The following is an 11,863-nucleotide window of genomic DNA, read 5'->3' as shown; positions in this document are numbered from 1 at the left end:
CCTTAACTTTAATCACATTGCTTCGCGATGCTTCTGAAACAATGGTCCTGGCAAGGGCTATGTAAGTGAATCAGCAATATTATCTGCAGCGATGACTCTTTCGACTGATATGTGTCCTCTTCCCACAATCTCCCGTATGATGTTGAACTTCCTCAGTACATGTTTGGATCGCTGATGAGACCTTGGTTCCTTTGCTTGCGCAATGGCACCAGTGTTGTCGCAGTACGACGGGACTGGATCAACTCCATTAGGAATAACGCCCAACTCTTGGACAAAATTCCTCATCCAAACTGCCTCTTTGGCTGCATCAAATGCGACAATGTATTCAGCTTCAGTGGTGGAATCCGCAACGGTGTCTTGCTTGGAGCCTTTCCAAGAGACAGCCGCACCATATAGCATGAATACAAAACCAGAGGTCGATTTCGAATCATCTACGTCACATTGGAAGCTAGAATCAGTGTAGCCTTCCAATTTTAATTCTCCACCCCCTTAGACCATGAACAAGTTCTTAGTTCTTCTCAAGTACTTAAGAATATCTTTCACGGCCTTCCAATGCTTTGCACCAGGGTTCGCCTGATAACTGCTTGTAACACTCAGAGCGTAAGCAACATCAGGACGTATCGATATCATACCATACATGATAATACCAATAGCTGATGCATATGGAATACGTGTCATCATCTCTATCTCTTCATCAGTTTGGGACACATAGCTATAGATGGAGTAATACCATGACATATTGGTAAGTATCCTCTCTTGGCTCTTCCATAGAGAATCGCTTCAGAATGGTATCGATATAAGTGGCTTGGGTGAGTCCTAGCATCTTTTTTGATCTATCTCTATAGATTTGTATTCCCAATACATAGAATGTTTCACCCATGTCTTTCATGGAGTTTGCATACCGTATGCTCACTTTCTACTGATGTGTATCCCTCAGGTTGAGACATATAAATTTCTTCTTTGATGTCTCCGTTGAGGAATGCAGTCTTTACATCCATTTGTCATATCTCATAGTCAGACCATGCTTTTATGGCTAGTAGTATTCTAATTGACTTAAACATAGCAACTGGTGAAAAAATTTCCTCATTGTCAACTCCTTGTCTTTGAGTATAACATTTTGCAACCAGCCTTGCTTTGAAGGTCACTACCTTCCCATTCGCCCCAAGCTTTCTTTTGTAGATCCATTTGCATCCTATGTGAACGATTCCCTCAGGTGGATCCACTAATGTCCAGACATGGTTTGAATAAATAGAGTCCATTTCTGACTGCCTGACTTCAAGCCATTTGGTTGAATCATTATCAGATATTGCTTCTTTGAAATTCATTGGATCACATCCAACACAATGCTCATCATAGCTTTGTTCATGAAGAAGCGTATATCTTGCAGTTGGTCTGATAACCCTATCAGACCTTCTAGGAGCTTGTACCTAGATACAACACTAACTGAAAAAGCAATATCAGTTCTAGTGTGAGTAACATAAATGAGAGACCCAACTAGACTCCTAAAAATTGAAGCATCTGTTTGTTCGGAACCATCTTTCTGCTACAATTCCTCATTGAACATCATCGGTGTTGAAACCGGTTTACACTTTGCCATGTGAAACCTCTCAAGCAAGTCCTCAATATATTTGTCTCGTGAGAGAAAGATTTTTCCTTTACTTAGCTTGACTTGAATTCCCAAGAAATATCGCATCAACCCCAAGTCTATCATTTCGAAGTTGCTCATCATTTTCTTCTTAAAATCTTCAACCTCTTTCTCATTTGTCCCAAAGTAAATCAAGTCATCAACATATAAACAAACAACAAGAAAATTAACTTCATTTTTCTTGATGTAAAGAGAGTGTTCATTAGGAATTTTCTGAAAGACATTTTGACGAAAATATTTGTCAATTTTCTTGTTCCACGCTCGAGGAGCTTGCTTTAAGCCATAAAGTGCTTTTCGAAGTCGATACACTTTATCCTCTGTTGGAAACTGAATTTCGAAAGTTTGACAAACTGAGCATTTAATAGATTGAACTAACTGATCAAGAAGACTGATAGTAACTGATCTAAAATATGCAAACTGTCAGTTGCCCATAACTGAAGATTAATGTGAAGATAATCGAAGGCAACTGAACCAGCTGACTGAACTACGCAGACAACTGACTGATCAGTTGGAAACTGATCAATTGCTACAAATAGTTGTGAGCTTTTCAACTATAGCCTATCAACTGATCTTTCAGCTGTACATGTCATCAGCTAAGGAAAATGACGTTCAACCGACAATTGTACTAAAGCAGACTGCAACTAGTATTGGGCTCGCCGAATTTCAGAAAAGCTGCAGTGTTCGACTGTCAGAAGAATGTTGACGTGGCAAACAACGGATAGAAAGATTCAAATCGCATTCAATATTATCGTTGGAGGCAAGCCTATAAATAACAGAGAAGAGCAGCTGAAAAAGCTCTCGAACAACATTGAATCATCCCGATCGTTAAACTATCAACTAAGCTGTTACTATGCTAAAATCTTTGCAAACTTCAAAGCTCACGCTTATTGTATACATTTATAGCATTCCAGGCTATACTTCGAACTTACAAGCACAAACTGATATCGTTGTAATACTCGATCTTGAAGAGATCAGTTGTGCTAAGTTATTTCAGTCCAGTTGAGTACTGTAAACCGTTTTGTAACTAAAAGTTTCAGTTTGACATTGTTAAGTCCAAAATTGATGTGGGTCTGTACAACTCTTTGCATCGATCAAAGTATTTTAGTGAATATCATATCTTTGTGATAGAAGGGGTGACGTAGGAGTGTTTGAAATCTCCGAACATCCGTAAAATCTTGTGTGTTCTTATTTCAGTTTTATTCTATCTAGCAGTCTGTTTATTTCCGCACTTTTATAGTTAATTGATTGATATCGACTGACAAGATTCCCGAGTTTCAGTTTATCACTAAACTGACTCAATATTCGAAATGGTTGTGAAAATCATCAGTGTTTATTCAAACCTCCCCTCCTTCTAAACACTCTTTCACCTTCCAACTGATCCTATCATCCTCCTTTCCTTTCATTTCAAAACTTGAGGTTGCTCAACGTAAATTTCTTCATCGAGTTCTCCATTCAAAAAGGCTGACTTCACATCTAATTGGAAGACTTTCAACTCAAAATGTGCTGCAATAGCAAGTGTTGTTCTAATTGTTTCAATTCTCGCCACCGGAGCAAAAGTTTCATTAAAATCAATACCGGGCTACTGGGAATATCCTTTTGCAACCAAACGCGCTTTATATTTCTTACTGAACCATCTTCATTGTACTTGATTTTATAAATCCACTTCAAACCAATGACATCCTTCTTGCTTGATAAATTCACAAGCTCTCGAGTCTTGTTCTTTTCAATGACATTAATTTCTTCTTTCATGGCATGGATCCAAACTTGCTCATTTGCAGCTTCTTGGAAATTCTGTTGCTCACAACAGAAAAATGCGAAATCACAAGACTCATAAACATCTGTCAACGATTTTACCTTTCTTGCAGGCCTTTCGGAATCATCTGAATCCTCATCACTTGATGGATTAGAGCCTACTGAATTTTAAGGGATTGAAGGTGAATTCTGAATCAAATTTTCTTTGCAAAATATACCTTGAGTTTACAAAGGCTCAGAAAATTCGGCATTCAAATTTGACACTTCAGATTGCTTGCTCCACTCCCATGCTGCGTTTTCGTAAAAAATAACATCCCTTGAGATCATTAATCGTTGAGTATTTGGATAGATTAGCCTATATCCCTTTGATTCATCACTGTACCCGATAAAAACAAAATTTTCACCTTTTTTGTCAAACTTTTCTCGATTTACTGCAGGGATATGAGCATAAGCTATGCAGCCGAAAATCTTCAAGTGATCAATTACAGGCTTGTGCTTACTCCATCCCTCAAACGGTGTCTGATTTCGAACTGCTTTTGTTGGAGATCTGTTAAGAATATATATAGCACTGTTCACTGCCTCTGCCCACAAATTATTTGGCATATTCTTCCCTTTTAACATGCTTCTAGCCATTTCAACCACTGTTCGGTTTTTCCTTTCGGCAACTTCATTTTGCTGTGGACTCCGACTCACAGTAAGTTGTCTTTGAATACCATTATCCTTTCAATATCTCAAGAATGGAGAGCTTATAAACTCCCCTCCACGATCTGTCCGTAGCATCTTCATTTTGAAACCACTTTGACTTTCTGCCATAGCTTTGAATTGAAGAAGGACTGAAAAAGCTTCAGATTTTTCATGAAGAAAGTATACCCATATCATTCTACTATAATCATCAATGAAGAGAATGAAATATCATTTACCATTGAGTGAAGGAGTTTGCACTGGACCACAGATATCAGAATGCACTAACTCCAACGGTGCCTTAACTCTCCACGAAGTTTTTGAAAATGACATCCAATGTATTTTTCCATAGATACAACCTTCACAAACATTATCTTCATCCTTGATATCCGGAAGACCAATTACCATATTCTTTTGTTTAAGAATGAGAAGTCCTTTAGTGTTCAAATGACCAAATCTCAAATGCCACAACTTTGAAATGTTCACAGATTCAAATCTAAAAGCACAATTATTTTCATATGGCATTATAAGAGGTAAGACCTTATTTGCGCTCATTTTCACTTCAGCGACTAAAGCATTATTTTTCTTGTCTAATATGATGCCTTTGCCATCATCAAACGAGACCGAATAGCCATTTTGCATAAGTTGTCCAATACTCAAAAATTTTGCGCTAAACTAGGCACATATAGAACATCATGAATATTCTTCTAGGTACCTGTTTTGGTGTAGACATTGATAGTTCTTTTTCTTTTTGCATTTTGAGCCTTTCCATCACCAAGCTTTACTTGAGAATTGAATCCAGATTCAAGCTGCTCGAATAGATTTCGGTTTCCAGTCATATGATTGATGCATCTGTTTCTCACCCTCTTCCTCCTTTGTAAATTTTTCATCAACAATATTCTTGTTTTGATGCCAGCAATCTCTTTGTGAATGGTTAGGGACTCTACATCTCTTGCTTCTAAACCGACAATCTTTAGATTGATGATTTGGTTTCTTGCAAATAATACAAGAAGGCCCATCACTAAATTTGTGTGACTGCTCTTTCTTATCTTCAAAAACTCTCCCATGGTCATCTTTTTTATGTTGCCAATATTGACCATAACGATTTTTTGAAAAGTTACCTTTTTTGCTGTGAGAGACCACTGGATCTTTCAGAAATATTAACTTTCGATTGAAAGGCTTGTTACATGACTGATATGAGGATATATTGATTCTCTGTTCATGCGCTGCCAGAGAACTCATCAACTCATGCATCGATAATTTTGAAAGATCTTTTGATTCTTCCATGGCAGCAACACAATGATCAAATTTAGGTGGTAAGCTTCTGAGAATTTTTTCAATCACCTTTTTTTCTGGAATGTCATCACCAAGACTTTCAATATGATTGACAATTTGAGCGACTCTTGTGAAACATTTTGTTACCTTCTCGCTTTCTTTTCATCAATAAAGTGTCAAAATCTCTCCACAATGCTTGTAACTTTATGGAGACTACTTTGTCATTTCCTTGAAATTCTTTCTGTAGAACATCCCATGCATCCTTTGCCTTTTTCTTATTGAAAATGCGGGGATAAATAGATTTAATTACGCCTTGTTTGATGTAACGAAGAGCAGTGCAATCTTTTTTTTGATTTTTCTTGAACTCCTTCTGCTTGGTTTTGTTCCAGCCAGTAGAGCTTCCATCTTCGGGGGCTCGTCATAAGTATTCTCGATGATTTCCCAAAGATCAAAAGAGATGAAAAAATCTCTCATTTCACTACTCCAATAATCATAATGTTCTCCTTAAAAAATTGGAGCTTCACTGGGATAATATTTGAACATGGTAAGGCTTGAATTTCCAGCCATTTTTATACTTTGATTCACAGAACACGAATGTATTAAGAGAAAGAAAAAAAAATTAGATGTTGACCAATAATTCAAAGTAAGACCAACACCATATATGATTGGAGATGCTACTGTTGGAGGTTGGTGAACTATGCTTTCTTATGTCAATTTTGTTTGCTCTTATACCAAATTTGTTGGTATACACAGCGAAAAAACAGAGAGTTACAGCTCTAATATATTATATGAAATTTTTTGATAATGAGATGACTACAAGGTAGTCATATTTATACATAATTCATGACTTGTAAACTTCCTAGTTTAATTCTAAGAGCTGAATACTAGATCTTAATAAATATTATTTGATTATCTAGAACTTGTCTATTGACTATCATGACTCTTAGGCTCCGTTTGGTACGTGTGATAGGATAAGTAAATGATTAATAATTAGAATGATTAAAAAATGAGATATATGAATTAATAGTATGGTGTGATAAATAACATGGTGTGTGGTATGGTTTTAAAATGATGGATTAATTTTATAAATTTTATTGTAATGACCAAAATGCCCCAAATGCTAATTAAATATATATTCTTAAAATATTTGAATAGATAATTAAATATTTATAATTATAATTTACATTTATTAAAATTAATTTAAATATATTTATTAGAAATAAATTTATAAATAGGCATTTACTTTAATAATTAAAATAGCAATAATATTTTGAATGTTAATGTTAAATAAAGTTTTAGTAATAATTACAATATTATTATTTTTTTAAAAATAATTATAAATATTTTTAAAATAATTGGTAGATAATTAAATATTTATAATTAAAAATTAAAATAGTAGTAATATTTTGAATATTAATTTTAATGTTAAATAAAGTTTAGTGATATTATAATATTATTGTTTTTTTTAAATAATTATAAATATTCTTAAAATAATTAAATAGATAATTAAATATTTATAATTATAATTTATGTTTATTAAAATTAATTTAAATATATTTATTAGAAATATATTTGAAAATATTACGGTAATCATTAAACACAATAAATTAGAATTTAATAAATATTTATTTTCATAAGAGATAAGAGGATAAAAATGTAATTTGTGGTGTGTTGATAACTTATCCCACTTAATTTGTTAGATTAATAATCAAATAATTAATCATAAAATTAGGTCTTAAACCGGGTCAAAATGATTATTAATATATCTTAAAATTTTAACCAAACATTAGATAAGTATGTGGTTATTCACATATCCTTATTTAATCACGTCAACCTTACACACCCTTAGATTAACTTCGAGAATATAAATGTATTTTAACATAAATATCATTGGGGTGAGAAGTTGATGTATCCGATCACTCTTTGAATAACTATTAAAGTAAACTGATCATGTTAAAAATAGCTTCATTTCAACATAATCCTCAAACAGCAAATCTTTTTTCATAAATTCATTTTTTTATTATTAAGAACACTGTAAATAGGGTTCTTTATGAGTAGGGAAAGCCAAAAAAAAGGAAAGAAAGAAAAAATATTTCTGGTGTTGATGAAATAGTTTATTTCTATGAATTAGATTTTATTTCCTTTGCTAGCATCACTGCATGCATTATGCAAGCTGTCTCTTGGCTGTCTTCTCCACTCCAAATTTAAGCCATTTTCTGGTGTTTTCTGCCTTTCGAAACTACTCTCAATCGGTGCAACTCGTGCAGACGTCACTCGACTAAATTCGTCCATCCGTCCTACCAACTTCTTTAATTGCTTAGATACATGCAGACAAATTCATACAGAGATCACTCTTCTAACCTCAGATTCTTGTGTGCATTTAGTATTTTTATTTATTTATATAAAGGTGTATGTTTTATGCAACGAGTTACAAAGGGAAAAAAAAAGAGAGAAAATGGTGATTGACTTGAGGCAAGTGATGGCTGCAATCCTTACATTTTCCATGTTCATAATGCTGGGAAACATGATCAAAAGGGATCATATTGATCCATTTTTTGTAAGTTCAAAAAATCCTTTCCTCTTTAGTTTTATCAATTAAATGTAGAGTTTATGATTGATATATAGTTTAAGCTATATTGTTAAGTATAAAAAGGATTTCCTTTTTCCTGTATCTCCATTTTTGGCTAAAACAGCTTGTAGATAAGGTGTAAAAGATCAGTTGACTTGTTGAAAAAATAGTTTTGAATGTGAATCGACTTGCATATTTCATGCATTAAGAGAGGACAGTTTTTTCATAATCAACAAATAATCATGTTTGATTTTCTTTTTTTTTCCAGTTGAGACATCAAAAATTTTGTTGGTGTTGCCTACTTTGAAATTGATCTATATATGAAACAGAAATATTTTACTTTTTTCATAATTTTATGACATCCCAATTCATAGAAATTAAAATCCATGCCATTGTTCATAAATTTTCAAAGAACGATCAATAAAATGAGATAGAATTTTAAAAGTTGTAACAGTAAAAAGTGCATGTATATGATGAATGAATGAATTTTCAATAATTTATGGAAGGAAACCGCGCAAGAGTCACCCAGAGACGCTGATAACGAGTTCAGAGTTTCGAAAACCAGTGAGGTTGTATTGGTGGAAGAGAGTTACGGCCCCTGGCAGCAACATGACTACAAACCAGCCAAACGTTGCTGGAAAAAACCGACATTCAGTAAGTTTTATTTCCAAATATAAACATATTTTATTAGAAATCCGATTATGTGTAGAATCTTGTATCAACTTTTTTATTAATATTTGTTTGTTATGCAGAAGGAAAAGGTCAGTCAAATGGCTACATCTTTTTCTCACTGACTCATGGCCCTGAATTTCATGCTTCCCAGGTTTTATTAAATCTTATTTTCTCTCTTCCAGCTCCAAGAAATACATTAATTATATGGTAACATTGTATTTGTTGTATCTCAGGTAGCCAATGCTGTTGAAGTAGCAAGGCGTCTTGGTGCAACACTTGCACTCCCTGATGTAAAAGGAACTAAATTTGGAGGAAAAAAGTGAGTCTTGTCGTGAAAAATCTTCTAGTCATAACTTTGATCAAAGTAGGACATTCTACAAAAAGTTCGGGAAATCATCCAATAAGTTGGTCAAGATAAGGTTTTGATAATCTAATTAGCCAAAAAAATTTAGTCTCCAATTTGACAAAACAAAAACTAAATCATAATGAATAATGCTTAAGTTACCATAAATATATTGTATATAGATATATAGAACAATTATATCGCGAGATTTTACGAATTATCTGTTTTGTATTGGATTTATCCTGAGATTTTGATAAATACAATTTTTGCATTAAATTTTTTGTGATATTAAGAATTATTTCAACTCAATTTTACCTTTTTGTTTGTTATAATGTTCACGCTCGATATAATTTTTTTTCAGGTTTTTCGGAGACATCTACGATGTCAACAACTTCGTTGGAACCTTGAAGGGAGTAGTCCGAGTTGACGAGCATCCACCCATTGAACTATCCAACTCGAAGCTCCCCATTGTGAGTATCCCTGAAAGAGTTTCAGAGGGTTTCATCGGCTCAGAAATTGAGCCCGTTTTTCGTGCCAAAAGAAACTTGAGGATTGTCACTCGCTTCGATTCTTCACCGATAAAGGCAAAAGAGAACAAGTTAGCAAGTACATACCAATGCCCCGCCATGTTTGAAAGCCTTAAACTTCAGGCTGAGTTGCAAGGACTTGTGGATTCGATGGTGGGAGCATTGCGAAGCCTGAGCCAGACATCTAAAGGACGTTTCGTCGTCATCGACCTAATGTCGGAAATGCTGCAGAATAAGAGCTGCCTGGAAGCTGATGCATCGAGTAAACAGTGCTACAATGGGGAGGAGATGGCGGAGTTTTTGACGAGGATTAAGTTTAGAAAACAGGTAACTGTGTATTCAACTCAGACAGGACGGCAGGATGGCGGTTTCAAAGAATTCAGGAATGCTTTTCCCAACACTTTTACTAAGGTCCGGTAACATTAGATAATTAATTAAACGTCATGATCTCTTAAAAAATAATAAATAATTTCTTGAAGATATTTCAAAGACATTTTCTTTACCACAAAATAAACCTCTGATGGTGACTATGTATCAACACCTTTCCATGCTAGGATGTAATAATGCCGGCTTATGGAAAGGCCAAGTTTTTAAACTCAGAAATTACTGAATATGAAAGGTTACTCGACTACTACATGTGTGCGCAAGGAGACGTGTTCGTTCCAGCAGTCATAGGCAGGTTCTATTCCAGCGTCTTGGGGCAGAGGATTGCTTCCGGCAGGACACAAGTGTTTGTTCCGGCCGAGAAAGGTGGTGCCTCGAATGATTCTGCAACCGATTACCTGTCCCTCTATATACGAAAGAAGAATCATGAGGCGCACTCATGCTTTTGTTAAAACTAAGGGATAACTATAAATATTTGTTGTACAATGAATAAGAGAATATCCCGGTCCCGGCAGCTTTAAAAAGAGCCGTTGTAAGTTGTTACTTTGCGCCCGCAGCTCATAAAGAGTTGGGACTATGCATTGTACGTAAATGTCTTCTATTGTCTACAGATGTACGTAAATGTCTTCTATTGTCTACAGATATTTTTTGTGTTGTTATTTTGTGTAATATCTTACTAACAGCCAGTGTTCTAAAAAGCGTCGAGAAACGAATTTTTTCACAAACGAAAATATGATAATCATAGACGGATTTTCCCGTCTCTACAGCGTTGTTTTCTTGTAGCGACCCTTTGATATTAATCGTGTAAAAAACGCTAAAAAGAGTGAAAAAACGATTTTTTTAAAATAAAATTTTAGGTTTTTTTATAAAATTTAAATTTTATTTAAAATAAAAAAAGTTCAATAATATAAAAATTTTGAACAAAACAAATGCTAAATGCGTGGTAATAAATTTTGTTTCAAATCATTCCTTACTTCGTGATTAAGGGATACCATTTGATCCAACAACGATTGAAAAAAGTTTTCCTCAGCATAATTTGTTATTTTGAGACTCATGTGTTCGATAACTTGAAATTTTATACATTTATTCTTAAAAAAAATCATGTCTATGATTATTTAATGGGATCGATTTTGGGGATAATCGTTGACTACAATAACTCGGTTCTTGAAATATTAAACACCGATTAATTAAATCGAGTTTGGTTTTCAAACCAAGCGAAAAACATTCAAAATAATCCTTCGTAGAAATCGACTAAACATTTTGTAAATCATTTAAAATATATATAAGTTGAATGAATAAAGATATTTTGGTCGAAACATTTTATCAAACATCAGGTATACAATATTTTGGTATTTGAAAAACACATAAAATGCTTCAACAATTCTTCTTTAAAACATTAGAAATGATAAGAAAATGCAATAAACAAATAGACACGAATTTATTTATAGATGTTCGGAGTTTAACAACTCCTACGTCACCTCTTTTCCCTTTGGGAATGATCAACTGAAATACTTCGATTTATACAATTGTACAAACATATTTTAACTTAGGACTTATGTAACGCCCCAGATTCGACGACTGTCCTCACTGTATCAAGACGAGTCTTTCCAGCGTGCTTATGTCCTCACTCACACGCACCCTGGGAAACTTCCCAGGAGGTCACCCATCCCAAAATTGCCCCAAGTCAAGCACGCTTAACTTTGGAGTTCTTATGTGATGAGCTACCGAAAAGAAGATGCACCTTCGTGATATGAGTAGTACAAATCAAATCTTTTAAGCCCTCTTCAACTGTACAGTCCATTACATTGAACAGTCTCGGAATCCCTCTCATTCCCGTGTGGGTCGGTTCATTCATGTTCCCTTCACCTAGAAGCCTGCCAGGAGCCGCTCATTGTCCGTGCAACTACTGATGGCACCGGCGATCACCCCCCGCCCTCTTCGGCCCCGGGCCTCACATGCCCACCAGCTTCCGCTTGGTTCGTCCCCGAACCACACCGTACTAAGAGAGAACCTGG

The 11,863-nt window shown here is 34.7% G+C and overlaps 1 protein-coding gene across 1 annotated transcript; it reads left to right on the top strand.

The window, feature by feature from the left end:
* The first annotated feature begins 7,808 nt into the window (after positions 1-7,808).
* On the top strand, positions 7,809-10,300 carry LOC142504922 (protein MANNAN SYNTHESIS-RELATED 1-like). Its single transcript, XM_075617761.1, has 6 exons — positions 7,809-7,910; positions 8,429-8,576; positions 8,675-8,745; positions 8,828-8,913; positions 9,299-9,875; positions 10,019-10,300. The coding sequence occupies exons 1-6, from the start codon at positions 7,809-7,811 to the stop codon at positions 10,298-10,300; spliced, it is 1,266 nt and encodes a 421-aa protein (XP_075473876.1).
* The last annotated feature ends 1,563 nt before the right edge of the window (positions 10,301-11,863 follow it).

The sequence above is a fragment of the Primulina tabacum genome, chromosome 10, assembly GCF_025594145.1.
Source record: "Primulina tabacum isolate GXHZ01 chromosome 10, ASM2559414v2, whole genome shotgun sequence".
Lineage (NCBI taxonomy): Eukaryota > Viridiplantae > Streptophyta > Magnoliopsida > Lamiales > Gesneriaceae > Primulina > Primulina tabacum.
Note: the sequence above shows the minus strand (reverse complement) of the source record. Positions and strands in the feature narration are given on the sequence as shown.